Source organism: Panthera tigris, chromosome F3 (assembly GCF_018350195.1).
Source record: "Panthera tigris isolate Pti1 chromosome F3, P.tigris_Pti1_mat1.1, whole genome shotgun sequence".
NCBI classification, from domain to species: Eukaryota; Metazoa; Chordata; class Mammalia; order Carnivora; family Felidae; genus Panthera; species Panthera tigris.
The window spans coordinates 23,560,409-23,580,456 of NC_056678.1; the positions used below are offsets into that span (position 1 = coordinate 23,560,409).

Below are 20,048 nucleotides of genomic sequence, written 5' to 3' on the forward strand. Positions count from 1 at the left end.
CTCTGTCTCTCTCACTCTGTCAAAAATAAATAAATATTTAAAAAAAATTTTTTAAATGACTAATGAAAATAATGATGATAATTAAAAAAAGATATGAAAATACCCAATGTGACTGAGAAGTAGGGAAACAAGCATGCATACATAGCTGCTAGACAGGTGATTTAAGTTACATTTATACAATGAACTGTTATTGACCTAGATCTAGACATTTATTTAAATGGAAATACTCCAAATGAAAAATTACAACACAGGTTATAGAATATATGAAGAGCATCACCTCATTTTGGTTATTAAGTAACTATAAATAGGTTTTTATATAATTATAAATTAGAGTTGCACTTATGTTGTGTAAATCTGTAGGAATCTATACCAAAATGGTGACTGGGGTTACCTAAAGATTTTGATGTTGGGATTTGCATGCTTTTCCCCCCTTTTTTCTTTTTGTCAATAGTTTCTAATTTTTTATAGTAAGACCTGGATTATTTATGTAAATAAACAAAAGATTTAATATAAAAGTGGTAGTACAGCAGTTAAGTGGGTGAATTCTGGAGTTTGATAAACCCAGGTGACAGATGACCTTTGCTATATTCCTTAAAGTTCTTTTTTTAAATTAAGTGTATTTATTTTGAGAGAGAGAGTGGGGAAGGGGCAGAGAGAGGGGGAGAGAGAGAAAAATCCCAGGCAGGCTCTGCACTGCCAGTGCAGAGCCTGATGCGGGGCTGGAACTCACACACCACAAGATCGGGACCGGAGCCAAAGTCCGACGCTTAACCAACTGAGCCACCCAGACACCCCAGATTTCTTAAACTTCCTAACCTTGATTCTCTCGTGTTTAAAATGGTGATAATTGGGGCGCCTGGGTGGCGCAGTCGGTTAAGCGTCCGACTTCAGCCAGGTCACGATCTCGCGGTCCGTGAGTTCGAGCCCCGCGTCAGGCTCTGGGCTGATGGCTCGGAGCCTGGAGCCTGTTTCCGATTCTGTGTCTCCCTCTCTCTCTGCCCCTCCCCCGTTCATGCTCTGTCTCTCTCTGTCCCAAAAATAAAAAAAAAAAAAAAAATAAAAAAATAAAAAAAAATAAAATGGTGATAATAACGTGCCTACTTCAATCAATTTTTGCAAAGATGAAGCTAGATAACTTGTACGACCTACCATGTGTACTTCTCATACAATCAAGTAATTACAGAGCTCCTGCCCCTACATTACACAGCAGTACAGGCTCCCTGGGGAAATGCAGAGAAGTGTGAGATTGTCCCTGTTGTGCAGGCAGTTAAATGCCCACATAGAGAGATGTCACTTACTCAAATGAGAACATGGCAAACAAGGGATTCATAGTTCTAGGACATGTAAGAGAATCCCCGAACACATGCACATTTTAAAGGTACTAAATGTTGGGGCACCTGGGTGGCTCAGTCAGTTGAGCGTCCAACTTCGGCTCAGGTTATGATCTCATGGTTCGTGACTTTGAGCCCCGCGTTGGGCTCTGTGCTAACAGCTCAGAGCCTGGAGCCTGCCTCAGATTCTGTGTCCCCCTCTCTCTCTGCCCCACCCCTGCTTGTGTGCTGTCTCTCTCTGTCTTTCAAAAATGAATGAACATTAAAAAAATGTTTTTAAATAAATAAATAAAGGTACTAAATGTCTATTAATCTAATTTGCTCCTTTGAAAAAGGTAATCTAACTGGGTGAATTTTATGGTATGTGAATTATATCTCAATTAAGATGTTTCAAGGGTAATCATTTTAATATGTGCTCTTGACCTGAAAGCAGTGGTCTTAAGAGTATCTTAATACAGGGGCACCTGGGTGGCTCGGTTGGTTAAGCATCCAACTCTTGATTTAGGCTCAGGTCATGATCTCACGGTTCGTGACTTCAAGGCCTGTATTAGGCTCTACGTTGACTGCACGGAGCTTACTTGGGATTCTCTCTCTCCCTTTCTCTGCCCCTGCTCTGCTCATTCTCTCTCTCTCTCTCTCAAAATAACTAAATAAAACTTAAAAAAATTTTTTAAATAAAAAGAGTATTTTAATACAAAATACATTAATGTAGTACAAAAACTAACATTGCATAGGAAATTTTCTAAACTAGCTGATTTGAATCGTATGAAGTTGACTCTGCTTCATAAAGTTATTGAATTGCTTGGAGACTCATTTTTAGTGTGTGATTAATAAAATGGTGCCCACATAGGATTTTCAAATATTAAATACTGTAACTAAAATAATGAATTCCTTATTTTTTCCTGTAAACTGGTTGGGGAAAAGGAGCTTTATTTGTTTGGGGAAAAAAATGGGAACAGAAGTTCTTTCTTAATGTAATATCAATGATTTGCAAGGTCTAATTAAAATTCCACTTTCTCTAAAGACTTGCTGCCTTGACCACTCTTGTTGTTACTGATAATAACAATCCTAGCTTCCATTTATTGAACACTTACTATGTTCCTGGGAATATGTTAAGTGTTTCACAGACCTGATCAGATGTAATTTTGATGACAGCACATGAGGGAAGTGTTATTAGCTCCGTCTAATAGATAGACTGAAACAAGTAAGTTAAGCACTTTGACAGGGTCACATGGCGACTAAGTTATCAGGCTAGGATTTGAGGCTGAGACTGTGATTACAAAGCTTGTTGCTACTACACACATACAAATCCTTCCTCTTACCTGTTCCATCTGTGAGTGCTACAAATGAGCAACAAAGGAGAGACGAGAATAATCAGTCTTTTCTCAGATTGTTCCCAAACCAGAGGTGACAAGCCAAAACTCTGGCAGAAGATCCAAATCAGTTTTCTTCAACAACAATAACAGCATTCTGATGCACAATTATAGCTATTTATACAAGAAAAGGTATTACTACCCTGGGAAGATATACTTAATTCTAAGAGCTAACTTAAAATATTGAGAAAAAAGTTGAACACTGAAGAGTTTAAATTATTGAGTAGTTACCTGGAAATGCTATTTATTCATTGAGATTCACAGCTTTCATTGAGTCCAGATTCTATATTATATATTTCACTCATTCATTTATTCAATGGTTATTTATTGAACACCTATATGCCAGGTGCTGTTCTAGGCATTTGAGATACATCAGAGAACATGAGCAAAAATCCCCGCCCTTAAAGAAAAAAAATGAATAATAATATACATATAAAAGAAACAAGAAACGACATCAACAAAGAAAATCCCCAACCTTATGGAGTTTCCGTTTCAGTGGGGACAGATAAAGAAGCATATCAGATGATGCTAAGTGAAATTAATAATAATAATGAAGTGGAGTGGAGTAAGGAGTAGAGAGAGATGAGGGCTGGTGTATAAATGGGGTAAAAAAAAATGCTTCTTTTGAAGTGTTAAGCATTTAAGCGGAGATTTGAATAAAATGAGAGACTTAGAGAGTGAACCAGGTGAAAATCTGAGGGAAGAGCATCCCAGGCGAACCAAGAGCACATGCAACGGTGGTGTATCCTAGAAGAGCAAAAAGGCCAGTGGGGCCAACCAGAGAGCAAAGGGGAGAGTGGTGGTAGGTGAGGGCAGAGAGGAAGGGGGGGCCTGGTGTCAGCGACAGACTGGGGCTTTTTCTCTGAAGGAGGAGGACCAGTCAGGAGGCTACTGTAATCATCCAGGTGAGAAATGATGAGTGTCACAGCAGTGGGGGGTGGGGGTGGGGTGAGAAATGGTTGGATACTGGATATATTCTGAAAGCAGAAAGGAGAGGATTTATTGAAGGATTAGAGTGTAGGGTGAGAGAGATTGGGTGTGAGGTGTGAGAAATCTTTGTGTTAAAATGCTAGTTAATTAACTTTTGAGGGCAGAGCCTCCGAGTCCTGCTCAGGCCTGGTTCTTCTGTGTACAGGCCACTCGACCTTGGAGGTTAAGTCAATAGGAGTCACTGAAACTCTGATTACTAAGAATAGGAAGAAATGCATGGTGACCCTTCTGCCCCAGTGGAGTCTTATTTGGGAGAGGCTGCCAAGCTAAATAGTGGTTGTGGGAAAAGACTAGATGCCCTTTCTGATGAACTATTTCCAGTTTGCTGAAGGGAAGAACTGGACCTAAAGGTGTAGGAACAGATTCTGATGGGGTTTTCAGAAGTTTCAGGACTAGGAACATATTGCAGGACCCAGCCTTAGGTTTTCCCTGGTTTTCTATTTCTTTCTTTTTTTCCTTTCATTCACCACCCCCTCCTTGGTCTAACATCATGGCTGAAGGAAGGTACAGTTTACTGTCGGTTCTCAAACCTTAGTAGGCCTCAGAATTACCTGGAATGCCCTGAGAAAAACACAGATTGCTGGGCCCACTCCTGGAGTTTCTAACCCGGGGCGCGGTGTGTGTGTGTGTGTGTGTGTGTGTGTTTAGAGGGTACACAGGGGTGGGGGAGCTGAAATTTTGCATCTCTAACAAGTTCTTAGGTGATGCTTGCGAACTGCTGCTTCTAGTACCAAAGGGCGTGCAAAGCAACGTCTTTAATTCCACTTCGTGACATGTGAGTGGCGAAGGTTCCAGCTCACAGAGGTTTCCAGTCACTAGGGAAATTGTGCACTTACCCCACGGTGTTTTCTCGGCTGCCCATAACCCGGGGAAAGAAGCAAAGGCCGGCGAGGAGAAGGAACGAGCGGGCAGTCTTTCCAGACTGGACGTCCCCTCGGAGCTCCCCAGCGAAGCCAGGGCGGGAAGACAGCCCCCAGGCCAGCCCACAGATCCTCAGAGGGCGCGCGCGGACCTGGAGGAGGCGCCCCAGAAGGCGGCGCCTCTCGGAGGAAGTTTGTCCTTTAACTGCAGAGCCGGGTTCGCCGTCGCAGCAACCTCCAGGAGCGAGCAGCGGGCGCCCACGGGAGCCGTCAGCGTCGCCCCGGGTGCATCGCGCGCACCGCGGCCATGGGCGGCTCGGCCTCCAGCCTGCTGGACGAGGGCAAGTGCACCTACATCCGAGGTACGCGCTCGCGGGGGGCTTGCCGGGGGCGGCGCGCCCGCCCGGGGGGGGGGGGACTGCACCGCCGCGCGGACCCTGACCCCAGAGGGCGCGTCGCCAGCCGGTGCCGGACCCGCCCTCCACCTGAGGCGCGCTACCGGCGGGCGTGGGGACCTCGGGAGCGCACGGCGCCTCGCGGGGCCAGCTCTCTCCCAGCTCCGGGGCCGCACGCCTGGGCTCGGGAGGGGCTGCGCTGCGGCCGGGGGCCCGCCGGCGGGGGATGCTCTGGGAAGCGCCGCGGCACGGTGGTGGGAGGCAGGTGCAGGCCGAGGGGTGGGGGCGCGACCCCGTTTTTTCCGCTCAGCCCGCCTTGGGGTCTGATCAGCACCTGGCCCAGAAACACCTCACCCTCGCCTCAGTTCTGGGCTCTTTCTGAACTTGCCCAAAGAGAGCCACGGGGATATCCCTCATTTCTGGAGACTTCCCGGGGGATTCCCGGCCTATACAGCAGAATTTCCCTCCGGGTAACATTGGCCTGTTTTTGTAAAACGCGGCGTCGGCCACATCTCTTCACTGGAACTTCAGATCACTTGTGGATGATTTCATCAGAGGCAGAAAGGACCGTGTCATTATGCTCCCAGGTTACAGGGTTTCTTTCCCTCTCCGGAGACGGGGGAGGGGGGGGGGGAACAAAAGAGGAACATTGGCATATTTTGTAACAGTTACCTAAAGTAATAGATGGGGAGAAATTCATTTGGGGAGACTTTCAGACAAAGTGACTCACTGGAGAGTCTGAGGCAGAAAAACAAAACAACATACACAAACGCAACAACAGCAACAAAAAACTTTAGAAAACAAAACAAAACAAAAACCCAGACTAAATGGAAACTGCAGAAAATCGTGACTCAATCTCCTGGGTGTATTTGACCCCATCTCTCTATTCTGCAGCAAACCTTGCCCACAACCACTACCTATTTAGTTATCTTGTGAATTTAGTATTTTTCTGGCTTTAGAAATACCTTCTAAACTAAGTATTGAACTGTACATTTTACCCTAATTCTGTAAAGAAATGGTTAAGTTCTTCCTGATTAAGTTCTGTTTCTGGCCCCCTGAACTTTCCTGATAGGAAAACACTTATTTAGTGTCCTTATTCCATATTTGTTTTCAGTCACCACAACATTTAAAATCATTTTAAAAGGATATCAAATCAGGGCACTTGAGAGCTATGTAATTGACTTTCCAGATTCCTGCTCTGGTGCTTGTGGAGGCAGAGAGGATCATCGACAGCCCATTCTGTCAGGGGATAAATCTTGGTCAAGTATTCCTTTGCTGTAGTTTATTTAAAACGGGAGAAAGATGGATGGCTTATTTATATTAGTTAAACAGCTAAACTAAGGCTGCCTTAGTCTTACAAATTTGGCCATGTGCTTATTTTCACCAGTGTGTAAGGGACTGAAAGAACAATGTAGTAGAACATAGTGAGGAGGGGTTTGCATTTAGTTATTTGCAAAATATGTTTATGCCACTTATTTTATAAGACTTCCTTTCACCGCAAAGCTTAGAGACACCTAAAGTTGAATCATGGCCATCTACAGTAATCATTGGAAGTCCAGCAATGTAAGGGATTAATGTCCTTAAAGACTTCATGGTCATGACAGTTGGTGCAAGCCTTGTATTCATGTGAAAAGAAAATGTGTTACCCTTTTATTTTATTGTGAAATTAAATTATTACCCTCACAAAAGTATGAGACGGCTAGTGCACAGAAAGGACTTGTAATGAATATGTTCTGAATGCATAAAACTATAGCAGAGTGTGTGACAGTCATTACATCCACAAGTCTTGTTCAATTTTATCTCCTTATTCTTTGGGAGGACACTTTCAAGTTATGTATGGGCAGAGGGAAGAGAAGAGTTAAAGTTAGAATACCTCCAGAGAAAATGAGACGTTGCCTCATTTGAGAATACTAGTCTTGCCAAAAGAGAAAAGAGCATTGGAAAAATGCATGGTGTTGTGAATTGTTAGTGCATGAGCACATGAAGGTCATGAGGCTGTGATTTCCTGATGGTTTTGAAGCCTCAGATCCCTGTAAAAAAATTATATATATGTGTATATATATATACACACATATATGTGTGTGTATATGTATGCATACACATATATGTATGTGTATATACACACATACACACACATATATGTGTGTGTATACACATACACATACACATGTGTGTATATGTATGTATGTATATTTACATATATATACACATGTATATATGTATATATACGTATATATACATATATACATGTATACATGTATATATGTATATACGTATATGTGTGTGTATATATATACGTATATATATGGCCCTATCTTCTCTGATTTGCCCATCCTTTAGCCCATAAATATTCTCAAGTTTTGATTTAATTATAAGCAGAACAATCGAAAATATGACAGTAAGGTTTAAATACAATTTTATGACCTATTTTTCAGAAAGGAGCTGCCAGTGAAATATTATAGATTTGAAAGCCCCTGTAGCTGATTCAATAACTTTCCTTCAAGCTTGATAAACTTTGCTAACATATGGAGAATAACTAGTCAGTATATTTGGAGTCAGTTTTGTTAACTTAATCTTGTATGTGTTATAAGCAGCTTACTTCTGGTATGCTAATGAGTCTGAATCAGCATTTGCTTTTAGACAAATCATTTAACAGCTGCCGTTCAGTTTGTGTGCATCGAAACTTTGTGTTAACAGTGATGCTCATCACATGGTTGTTTTGAAAATACATTATTTCTTAGGATTTAGTGAATTTCCAGGCGAAGGGATATCAGAAGTATTGAGGAGTTACTTCATTTCTAAAGATGCTTTGAAAATTATTACCACACTCATGTTTCCTGGCACAGAATACATTTTTAGGATTGCTTCTGGAAACTTTCAGTAATTTCACTTGATACGATGTTTCAATTAATAAATAATTCTAAGACCAGGTTGTAATCATAGGGACAGTGTTATCTGTTAGCCCTCAGTGTTGCTTTTAGCACTGACTTAAAAGGGTCTTCTTTCAATGAGAAAGAAAGCTCATAAATTATCCAGGCACCGGTGATCAACTTAGGGCACTTTGCTCTCTTTATGCCACGTTTCCTTTTACTTTTTAAACTTTGATATGCAAAAATGAGCTATAGCTTCAAAACACACAATACCTTCCTGTTTGAGAAATAATTATATTTCCTTTTAAAAATTGCCACTGGATTGTTAATGAATCAAAACAAAACAAAACAAAAAAGAACCTGAAAACTCCCTCCTAAATTCTTGCGTAGAGTCAGAATAAGTACTGGAAAATCAGTGCCACAGCTGAGAATTGTGAGAGACACGGGTCTCGGTGGGGACTGGCAGACACGTGGAGGCCTGGTAGCAGCAAGTGGCAGGAAAACCGTTCTTTTCCTAGACTTACTGCAGAGTGAGTCCCAGTTAACCCGTAAGGGCCCAATGGCTTCCAGTGAAATGCTTATCGGTGATCTGATGCTTATAAAGAAAACGAGTTTCAGCTTAAAAACAACTTGTATTTCTCATAGGGGGATTTTCTCATACTTGTACCGTAAGGGTTCACATGGGTGGCAGTATATGAAATTTATGCTCAGAACAGTGTCTGGAGTGATGTCTCCACAGACAGGATGAATGGAAGATAGGGAGAACTGTACATGTTTGTAGTCTACTTAATCTAGATGTATATAGTACTAGTCTACACATTTGCCTGTTCTTCAGTCATAATTTGTGGGTAGGAGACGGGCATAAGAACTGGTCTGATTTATATGGATATTATGACACTGTAATCTGAGAGTCCAGTTTATCTCGCTAGAAATGGCAGTATATTGTCATGGGTAATTAGGATATGGAGCATGGGTAGACACAATTAGACATCAACCCAACATCTTTTCCCCATTCCTCTTTCAAACAGAACCGCACTTTTATTTGGGGACTGAATGTCCCCTCTGTAAAGCCATGTGTCCCAGCGAGGCTAGCCCCACTTACGGCTTTTGAGGGGTGGGTGCAGATTGGCCCGTGCCTATCACGGTGCTGTGTTCTCCTTGCCGGTGATTATATGCGGCATGGGATTCTGATGCAGTGTGGCCAGTGAGGCTTGAAGGGAGGTTTACTGGCTGTTTCTAAGAAAGTTTTCTTCCCTTTTTAAAAGGAGACAAAGGGTTGAGACATATTCTTCCTTTCCTTCTTCTTTTGGACTTTGTTACGTTTGAATGTGATGCCTGGAACTAAGTAGGAAGGGAGCTAGCTCAAAGACATAGCCACCATTGGAGCACTGCCAGGCCAACGTAGTCTCAGAGAAGAGAAGCTAGAGCCCGGGCACACCTTGCTGATCGCCTCTCTGTCCTACTCGTGCGTACTTTTTGTTGTGTAATATACTAAATCCTCTTTGAGTAGGTGTGGTAGAGAGTGCTGGTTATCCCCCAATATCATTCTTCCCCCTTTTTTTTTTTTTTTTAGTTTTTATTTACTTAAGTAATCTCTACACCCAATGTTGGGCTTGAACTCATGACTCTGAGATCAAGAGTCGCATGCTCCTCCAGCTGAGCCAGGCAGGTGCCCCTTCCTTACTTTTAAAAATAATAGAACCTCTATAGGGTGCCTGGGTGACTCGGTTGGTTAAGCGACTGGCTCTTGATTTGGGCTCAGGTCATGATCTTATGGTTCGTGAGTTCGAGCTCCGCATGGAGCCCCACGTGGAGCACCATGTCCAGCCCCACATTGGGCTCCCCCCACTAACAGTGCAGAGCCTGCTTAGGATTCTCTCTCTCTTCCTCTCTCTCTGCACCTCCCCTGCCCATGAGCATGTGCTCTCTCTCTCTCTCTCTCTCAAAATAAATAGACTTAAAAAAAAAACTTCTAGAAGTTCTTTAGAACTTCTAAATGTTAGCTGGCCACGTGAACTTCCAGAGTAAAAATATTTCCCAGGCGTCTTTTCAACTAGATGTGGTCATGTAACTGAGTTTTGGTAAGGGGTATAGGTAGATATGTTGTATGCTCTTTCCAGAAAGTAACTTTAAAGAGAAAGAGTGTGCCCTTCTGTGTCCTTTCCTTCATACTATTGGCTAGATGGTGATGGTGGCTGGAACAGTGTCTTTCACTATGAGGTGTCCTTTTTAAGAAGGAGTTCATGCAGCATGGAGTCAGTGGACAGAAGGAGCCTAGGTTCACGTGGTAGAACCTCCATACCAGCACTGAGCCTTCATAAGAGAGAAATAAAGTTCTATCTTATTTAAGCCAGTGTTATCTGTGTTACTGTATTCCACAGACACATCTTACTCTGATTGTCTCTAGTACTTGTGCTCCAAATGTCATAACCAGCACACTAAGTGCTGCCTTGTTGACTCCCTTTAAGAAAAATTAATCAGAAGAAAGTAGGAAGTCAGTAAAGATTCTGCCATTAGTATCAGTGTTAGTTCTTAATTTGTAGAAGGGAATGGATTCTCCTGGGAAGTGAGGAATTACAGCTACCCAGGTGGGAATAGCAGGGATGGGAGGAAGAAGGAGAGGGTGCCCAGTGTAAATAACACAAAAACATATGCTGATCACATTATATTTTGACAAAAAATCATGCCAAATGCATGCCAAACTACTGACAAAGCTAGAAGGAGTTTCTAATTAGGAAAACTATTGCCAATTGGTAATTTCTAGTGGCAACAATAACTTTCTACTACCTTTAGTATTTCTTTAGTATGAATTGAGAGTTTCTTAAAATCATCAAAAATAAACACTAGACTGAGACAAATTAACATATTCTCCTATTTTTGTGGAAGAAACAGTGACCTTCCCTCCTGGGCTCCAATTCATGCCTTGATGAACCTCATAGAGTCAGACACTGAATCAAGATCTGGTCTCAATGAAACATTTCTTTTTTTCTATGGACACTGGCAGTGAGAGGACTACACCATCAATGGTGCTGTAGTAATGGTAATTACTAAAATGACAATGGTGATTCTTTTTATTGTTTTATTTATTTTTGCTGGACTACTGAACTGATTGATTGTAGTTGTACTCTATTGTAATCTTTGGGAAATTCTGAACTGGGTTCCCAGGTAGAAAGTGCAACAGCAAGAGCTCAATTTGTAATGGTTTCTAATCCAATTAAAATAAATGTACCGTGAAAATTTCACAAAATACCCAGTGTGAATTATGGCAGTGAATTTTAATCTCCTAATCAGATTATTTATTTATTTATTTATTTATTTATTTATTTAATTTTTTAAAATTTACATCCAAATTAGTTAGCATATAGTGCAACAATGATTTCAGGAGTAGATTCCTTAGTGCCCCTTACCCATTTAGCCCATCCCCCCTCCCACACTCCCTCCATTAACCCTCAGTTTGTTCTCCATATTTATGAGTCTCTTCTGTTTTGTCCCCCTCCCTGGTTTTTTTTTTTAAATTTTTTTTTAACATTTTATTTATTTTTGAGACAGGGAGAGACAGAGCATGAACAGGGGAGGGTCAGAGAGAGGGAGACACAGAATCTGAAACAGGCTCCAGGCTCTGAGCTGTCAGCACAGAGCCCGACGAGGGGCTTGAACTCACGGACCGTGAGATCATGACCTGAGCCAAAGTCGGACGCTTAACCGACTGAGCCACCCAGGCGCCCCCCCTCCCTGTTTTTATACTATTTTTGTTTCCCTTCCCTTATGTTCATCTGTTTTGTCTCTTAAAGTCCTCATATGAGTGAAGTCATATGATTTTTGTCTTTCTCTGACTAATTTCGCTTAGCATAATCCCCTCCGGTTCCATCCATGTAGTTGCAAATGGCAAGATTTCATTCTTTTTGATTGCCGAGTAATACTCCATTGTATGTATATATATCACATCTTCTTTATCCATTCATCCATCAATGGACATTTGGGCTCTTTCCATACTTTGGCTATTGTTGATAGTGCTGCTATAAACATGGGGGTGCATGTGTCCCTTCGAAACAGCACACCTGTATTCCTTGGATAAATGCCTAGTAGGGCAATTGCTGGGTCGTACGGTAGTTCTATTTTTAGTTTTTGAGGAATCTCCATACTGTTTGCCAGAATGACTGCACCAGCTTGCATTCCCACCAACAATGCAAAAGAGATCCTCTTTCTCCGCATCCTCGCCAACATCTGTTGTTGCCTGAGTTGTTAATGTTAGCCATTCTGACAGGTGTCAGGTGGTATCTCATTGTGCTTTTGATTTGTATTTCCCTGATGATGAGTGATGTGGAGCATTTTTTCATGTGTCAATTGGCCATCTGGATGTCTTCTTTGGAGAAGTGTCTATTCATGTCTTTTGCCCATTTCTTCACTGGATTATTTGTTTTTGGGGTGTTGAGTTCGATAAGTTCTTTATAGATTTTGGATACTAACCCTTTATCTGATATGTCGTTTGCAAATATTTTCTCCCATTCTGTCGGTTGCCTTTTAGTTTTGCCGATTGTTTCCTTCGCTGTGCAGAAGCTTGTTATTTTGACGAGGTCCCAGTAGTTCATTTTTGCTTTTGTTTCCCTTGCCTCTGGAGATGTGTTGAGTAAGAAGTTGCTGCGGCCAAGGTCAAAGAGGTTTTTGCCTGCTTTCTCCTCGAGGATTTTGATGGCTTCCTGTCTTATATTGAGGTCTTTCATCCATTTTTAGTTTATTTTTGTGTCTGGTGTAAGAAAGTGGTCCAGGTTCATTCTTATGCATGTTGCTGTCCAGTTTTCCCAGCACTACTTGCTAAAGAGACTGTCTTTATTCCATTGGATATTCTTTTCTGCTTTGTCAAAGATTAGTTGGCCATATGTTTGTGGGCCCATTTCTGGGTTCTCTATTCTGTTCCATTGATGTGTCTGTTCTTGTGCCAGTACCATACTGTCTTGATGATGACAGCTTTGTAGTATAGCTTGAAGTATGAGATTGTGATGCCTCCTGCTTTGGTTTTGTTTTTCAAGATCGCTTTGGCTATTCGGGGTCTTTTCTGATTCCATACCAATTTTAGGATTATTTGTTCTAGCTCTGTGAAGAATGCTGGTGTTACTTTGATAGGGATTGCATTGAATATGTAGATTGCTTTGGGTAGTATTGACATTTTAACAATATTTGTTCTTCCTATCCAGGAGCATGGAATCTTTTTCCATTTTTTTGTGTCTTCTTCAGTTTCTTTCATAATCGTTCTATAGTTTTCAGTGTATAGATTTTTCACCTCTTTGGTTAAATTTATTCCTAGGTATTTTATGGTTTTATTTTTTTTTAATTAAAAAAATGTTTAGTTTGAGAGAGCATGGATACTCATGAGGAGGAGGGACAGAGGTAGAGAGAGAGAATCCCAAACTGGTTCCACGCTGTCAGGGCAGATCCTGACAAATGGTGAGATCATGACCTGAGCCAAAATCAAGAGTTGGATGTTCAACTAACTGAGCCACCCAGGTGCCCCAGATATTTTAATTTAATTTAATTTTTTTTTTTTTTTTTGTCAGCAAAGCTAGGTGACATCATTCTAAGAAGAAAGGTACATGCAGCAATGTGCACTGGTAAATGTAAAATGAAGTCAGAAGTAAATACAAAAGAATAAAAAACAGAATTCATATGCTACAGTCTGTTTAAAGCACTTTAGAAAAACGTAGGACACAAGGGCTAAAGTTCTAACAGTTCCAAACTAAAACACACACACACACACACACACACACACACACACACACACACAAATGCAATACAGATTTTCTCCTTTGAAACTGGAAAATTCATTTTAAAAAGAGACTAGCAAGTTGCTGCCAATAAGAAAGTGCAGGCCAGCTTATAAAAGTGCTGCTTCTTCTTCTTCTTCTTCTTCTTCTTCTTCTTCTTCTTCTTCCTCTTCTTCTTCTTTTTTGTATACATAGTATACATAGTTTTGTATACATAGTTTTTCTCACTCGAGGAGAAAAGATTTAGAGATATGAAAGCAATTAATTCAGTTTTGCAAATTGCAAGGTCTGGGACCCAAAGAAATTTATATTTCTGTGCTTGCTATTATTTAGATGTTTATGTCTGTAGGATAAGAATATATTAATAGTTTTAACTAGGAGCTCCTAAGCAATTTTTAGAAAGTCCATAGTCTGAAGGAATTTTGGAAGAAGAGTAAATATCTTTGTGCCAAAACATGTGGATTTGGATTTTCTTTTTTCTTTTAAACTATTTATTTTTTTATTTTATTTATTTTATTTTATTTTAACATAAAACACAAGCTCAGAAAATCACACAAAACAAATGTATAGCATAGTGAATCACTTTAAGGCAAAGTATCCATGTAGCCATCACCTAGGTCAAGAAATGGAAAGGACTTCACTAGCCATTCCAGAGGCTTCCACATACTCCATCCAAATCCTAAATCACTTTGTTTTCTCCCACAGTGACCACTATTTTCAGTTCTCTATTGCTGCCTAACAAACTACCCCCAAGAGATACTGGCTCTTTAAACAACGGTTAATTTGCTCACACTTCTGCTATCTGCCCTGGCTTCAACTGGGTGGTTGTACATCTTATATTTTACAAGTGGTCATTCCTGTGGCTGCATTCAGTTGGTGGATGGGCTGGTGGCCAGACTCAAATGGGAAGGCTTTCTTTCTCTCTAGGTGGCCTTTCTACATGGTCTGTCCTGTAGGGTACTGAGGTGGGATTTTTTTTGTGTTTTTGTTTTTTTTGGTAATATTTATTTTTGAGAAAGACAGAGACAGAGTGTGAGCGGGGGAGGGGCAGAAAGAAAGGGAGCATAATCTAAAGCAGGCTCCAGGCTCTGAGCAAGCTGTCAGCACAGAGCCTGATGTGGGGCTCGAAGTCACAAACCGCAAGATCATGACCTGAGCTGAAGCCGGACTCTTAACCAACTGAGCCACCCAGGTCCACTAAGGTACTGAGCTTTTTAAATGGTGGGTCAGGGTTTTCAAGAGTGCTACGGCTTCTAGAAGCTGCCAGAGCTTCTTAAGGCTTTGGACTGGAATGACATGGGATTACTCTGCTACATTCTATTGGTTAAAGCAAGTTTTGGGACTAGCCCAGATTAAAGAGGAGGGGACTCCACAAAGTCATGAATAACGTGAGTTGTGCTTCATCAGAGAGTTACTTCCATAATAGACTACGTACCACACCACTAATCCTAGACTTTAGAGTAATGACTTCCTTACATTTCCTTACAGTTTTATCACCCCACAATGCCTTTTTAAACTCTATAGTTTAGTCCTGGCCACTTAAAAAATATCTCTTTTAATCTACAGGTTTCCCTTATAACTTTTTTACTTGCAAATTATGTGTAGGAGGATCCAGGCTATTTGAAATGTAGAGTTTTCTACGGTCTGGAATTTGCTCCTGGTGCAGGTCGACACGTTTCTTCTAGATTTTGTACACATTGACAGAGTGATAGTGAGACTTGATCAGACTCAGAGTAAAGACTTTTGTCAAGACTATGGGTTGTGCTGTGGTCTTAATTTGGAGGTATATAACATCTGGTTGTCTCTTCTTGTGATGCTAGCAACCATTGATGCTCATTGCCAGAACCCATGAATTCACTGGGGTTTGAAAAATTGTTATATGCTAATTATGTCATTTTGTTCTCATCTATTAGCTGGAATCATTTTATAGAATGGTACTTTTTGTAATCTACAGTTTTGTTACCCCTTGTTATAGTTTGTATAGGAAAGGCAGGATAAAAACTTAATCCCTTTTATTTACCATTTTCAAGATAATTTATTGTTTTCCTGTCATTCCCCAAAGATGATCAATTAATTTATTTAAAAAAATTTTTCATTTTATTTATTTGAGAAGGAGAGAGATAGAGCAGGAGAGAGAGACAGAGGGAGAGAGAATCTTAAGCAGGCTTCATACTGTCAGCCCAGATCCTGTCACAAGGCTTGATTTCATGGCCTTGGGATCATTACCTGAGCTGAAACCAAGAGTTGGACACTCAACCGACTGAGCCTCCCGGGCACCCCAGTGATCAATTAATTTAGAAAAATATTAATTTCAGCTCAGGTTATGATCTCAGGATTTTAGGATTGAGCCCTGCACCAGGCTCTGTGCTGAGTGTGGAGGCTCCTTAAGACTCTCTCTCTCCCTCTGCCTCTCTCCCCCCTGCTCTCTCTAAAGTAAAAAAATATATATTATTGTGAACTCATGAAGTCCATTGTAATTCTTATCCTTATTGAAGCTTGAATTTCCCATCATTGGGAATGAAAACCTCTTCAAGTTGGCTCCTGAATCCTTTTGAAATTACCCTGGTAGTATTTAATAGCTTCCTTGCCATCTGGTAGATCAAGATGTTCTAAGCTCATCCTGTTTATATCCTACCCTGTACCTGGAATAGGCAATATCTATAAGAAGCCTGATTTATTTTAGTGGGAAATGGTATTTCAAGATGACAGTTTGGGCCTAGGAAAGCTCATTGCAATGACAGGTTGGCCATTGTTTCTGTGCCTATTTAGTGAATAGAACTAGGAAAAAGTGTTTTCTACATTATCTTTCTATCTATTCTTTTCCTTGGTTCTCAATTCTATCACAAGATTATAGAACTAAATATCCCCAAATTCTCATTTGATGCATTCCCCCTAATACAAACAATAACCTCAGACAACACAAATACTACCACCACCAGTTATGATCGTAGAAAACGATTGAACAAATTGTTTTAAGAAGTAGTAACACAGTTTTTGTATATGCTATCCAAATTCTCCTCCAATTTTATTTTATTATTTTACTATGTCAGAGTATATAAGTATTATGTTCTCTTTTCTCATTTACTCTTGTTTTACAAGTAAGTATTATTTAATACATTGGTCCTTATATTGACGTCTCTCTGGTGTTTGAGACTCATTATCTAGTAGATGCCTTAAGAGCTCATGGAAACATAAAGAATGACAACATACTAATTTAGTGGATCAGTGGTATCACCAAAAGTCAGCTTGTTTGTATCTTTCTACTCTCTGTGCACTAGTTCTCCTTATGGTTAAAAGATGATCAGAGCATCAGAAAGTATCACATTCTTAGGTAAATCAAGAGACTAAAAGGAGGACTATCTATTCTGTGAATTTCTTTATATGAGCAAACCTTTCCCAGATGGCTTACTAGGAGACTCCTCTGTATATTCCACTGATCAGAATTTGGGTCACACAATCCTTCCTAAGCCATCACTGACAAGTGTATGGAATTATCATGATTTGGTTAGACTCATCCAGATTCACCCGTGGACCAGGGCTAGAGTCAAACTTCTCTGAAGCACATGGCTATAGAGAGGATCTTGGATACCTGAACAAAATCAGGTTCAGTTACCAAGGAATAAGCATGAATGGCTATTAGACAGATAACCAACATTATGAGTTTTGATAAATATCATGAAGGGAATTAAAAGGGTACTGGGACAGAAAACTAATGGCACTGATAGGGCAAGGAGATGAGATATGCTTAAGATATGGTGCTCAGGGGGGTAATAAGTTACTATCCACGTGAAGAACCAGGGGGAGAATATTTTGAGTAGAGAGAATGGTATATAGAAGGGGATGGAGGAGAAGGAACTTGAAGGTCCTGAAGAATAGGTGGAATGACTGGAGTGTAGTGAGCAAGAGGGAGAAGAGTTTGATGGGAGGGGATTCCGCACAGTGCTTATTACTAACAGACGTATGATACATTTATTTGTTAATTTTTTATTGCTTGCCTGCCATCACTACAATGTAAGCTCCCTGAAATCAGGGCCTCTGTTTTCATTCACTGCTCTATTCTCAGAAAATGCATCAACATCTGGTACATAGTTTATTATCAATAATTATTTGCTTAATAAATGAATGAAAGTTGAAAAAATTTAAAAATTTCAACGAATATCCTAAAAAATAAGGTAAGTGTTGAGTTTACAAAACAAGTTTAGGATGCAATGAAGAAATGAAATATATATATATATATATATATATATATATATATATATATATATATATATAAAAGAAATAGCTCTTGGAAATTACAAATCTGATGATCAGAATTTTTAAAAACCCAGATGGTGCTTTGGAAAAAAAAGTTGAGGGAATCTTGCAGAAAATAGAACAAAAAGATCAAATGATGACAATATTAAAAAAAAAATACTTAAAGGGTCTGGGTGCCTGGGTGGCTCAGTCAGTTAAGCATCTGACTCTTGATTTTGGCTCAGGTCATGGTCTCACAATTTGTGGGCTTAAGCCTCACATCAGGCTCTGTCCTGACAATGTGGAGCCTGCTTGGGATTCTCTCTCTCCCTCTCTTTCTGCCCCTCCCATGGTCTCTCTCTCTCTCTCTCAAAATAAATAAATAAACTTAAAAAAATTAAAAGGTCAATCCAAAAACCTTAATATGTGACTCACAGAAGTCCCACAAAAATAGGAAGATGCATAGGGTTCAGAGTCTTCAGTAGTAGCGAGCAGAAGTTACCCTGCAAGACTGATTTGGACCTGCTTTAATAATAAATGTAAAAGCAAACCTCAGAAGGATCAAACTGATCCTAAGTAACTTAACTGCATGCCTAAACAAAGTTCAACATTCTTTATAAAAATACAAAAAAAAATACACATTCATAAAACAAGTGGGCAAAAGAGGAAAAAGAGAGAGAGAAAGAAATCAAGAAACAGACTCTTAATTATACAGAACAGACTGATGGTTACCAGAGTGGGGGCAGGGAGGAAGGATGGATTAAATAGGTGATGGGGATTAAGGAGTTACACTTGTCATGATGAGCACCAGTAAAGTACGGAATTGTTGAATCACTGTATTGTGCACCTGAAACTAATATAACACTGTATGTTAACTAATGAATTAAAATAAAAACTTAAAAAAAAAGCATAGAGATACATAGTTGTTTCTAGTTGGAGTCTTCTGATGAGAACTCCAATTGAAGTATTTTTCTGTGTTGGTGTCTGTATTGGTATCATCTCAGTGTGGGAACTTTAAAGTTGACTAAGGAATAGGTGATCACTAAGGATTCCTTTATTCATCTCAGTGACTCTGTTTCATGCAATGTGAGTTCTCATATTTTCTGTAAGGGTTGGTTGATGAATAAAGAATTTGTCATAGTTGTTTTATTGGAAAAAAATACACATTCAACAATGCAAAATTCACAATATCCAGCATCCAATCAAGAATTACCAGGCAAATAAAAATATCCATAACTCTAAGGGAAAAAAATCCATCAATAGAAACTGACTTCGGAATTGTAGACATGATGAAATCAGAAGACAAGGATGTTGAGACGGCTTTTATAAATATGTTCCATTTGCTAAAGCAGAGGGAAACATGAACATGATGAGAAGGGAAATAGAAGATATAAAAAATGATTCTTGTCTCCAGTCTTTAGGAAAGAGCAATATCACTGCTATGTTTTTGAAGTCTGTTGGGACATCTGTTGGAAAATGTAGCTGGACTATCTGCTACCAACACTCCCAGTCGACCTGGGAGAGGAGCAGATTGCAGATCGGCATGAGGAGCTGCTGACATGGGGCTGGGTTGGGTCCTGGACAGATGAGCAGGGGTCAACTCAGGAACGAAGGGAAATTGTGGCTATTCTTTCAAAAAGGGCACTGTTAGTAGTGGACATGTGCCATTACTTCTGGGGCTCACACAGGGCAAGTGACAATTTCTATAATTAGCTCCCAAGAATTCAGAGGGTTCCCCCCGCCCAGTTTGGATTAAACATGTTTGTTTAAAAAATTATTTCCTATGTAAGTCATGCTTGAATGAGTTAGATAGATATGCCTGAAGCAAATATGCCTGATATGCCTGAGCAAAACAGACACAGGCTTGGAGTTGGAATGAAGATAAATTTTATTAGCAATAATAGCAAATGTGTAATATCTGGAGTGTAAATATTTAAAATGTTTTTGTTGGAAAGTAATTAATCAGTGACATTAATTGAAACGTGCTACTTAAAGTAAATAAGAATTATAGAGCATGGCTAAGACCTGTGCCTGTCAACTGGGATGTTGATTCTTAACTAAAAATGGTAACTCCTGGTCTGAGAAATGATAATGATAAAAAGAACTGTAAACACAAACATTTATTGAGTGTCTGCTATGTGCCCGGCAAGTGAATGTCTCAGAAAAAAGGTAATAGGATGTCAAATGTTCTTCCAGAAATTCCAGATCTTGTCCACAAAGCTTAAAAAAATTTTTTT

At 40.1% G+C, this 20,048-nt stretch overlaps 1 protein-coding gene across 1 annotated transcript in view; it reads left to right on the top strand.

Annotated features, from left to right (window-relative positions):
• Positions 1-4,765: 4,765 nt before the first annotated feature.
• Positions 4,766-20,048, top strand: part of NIBAN1 (niban apoptosis regulator 1) — a 151,154-nt gene continuing 135,871 nt past the window's right edge. Inside the window, exon 1 of the mRNA XM_042977049.1 lies at positions 4,766-4,916. Coding sequence (XP_042832983.1) covers positions 4,862-4,916 — 55 coding nt within the window. The 5' untranslated portion in view covers positions 4,766-4,861. The remainder of the gene's footprint in view (positions 4,917-20,048) is intronic.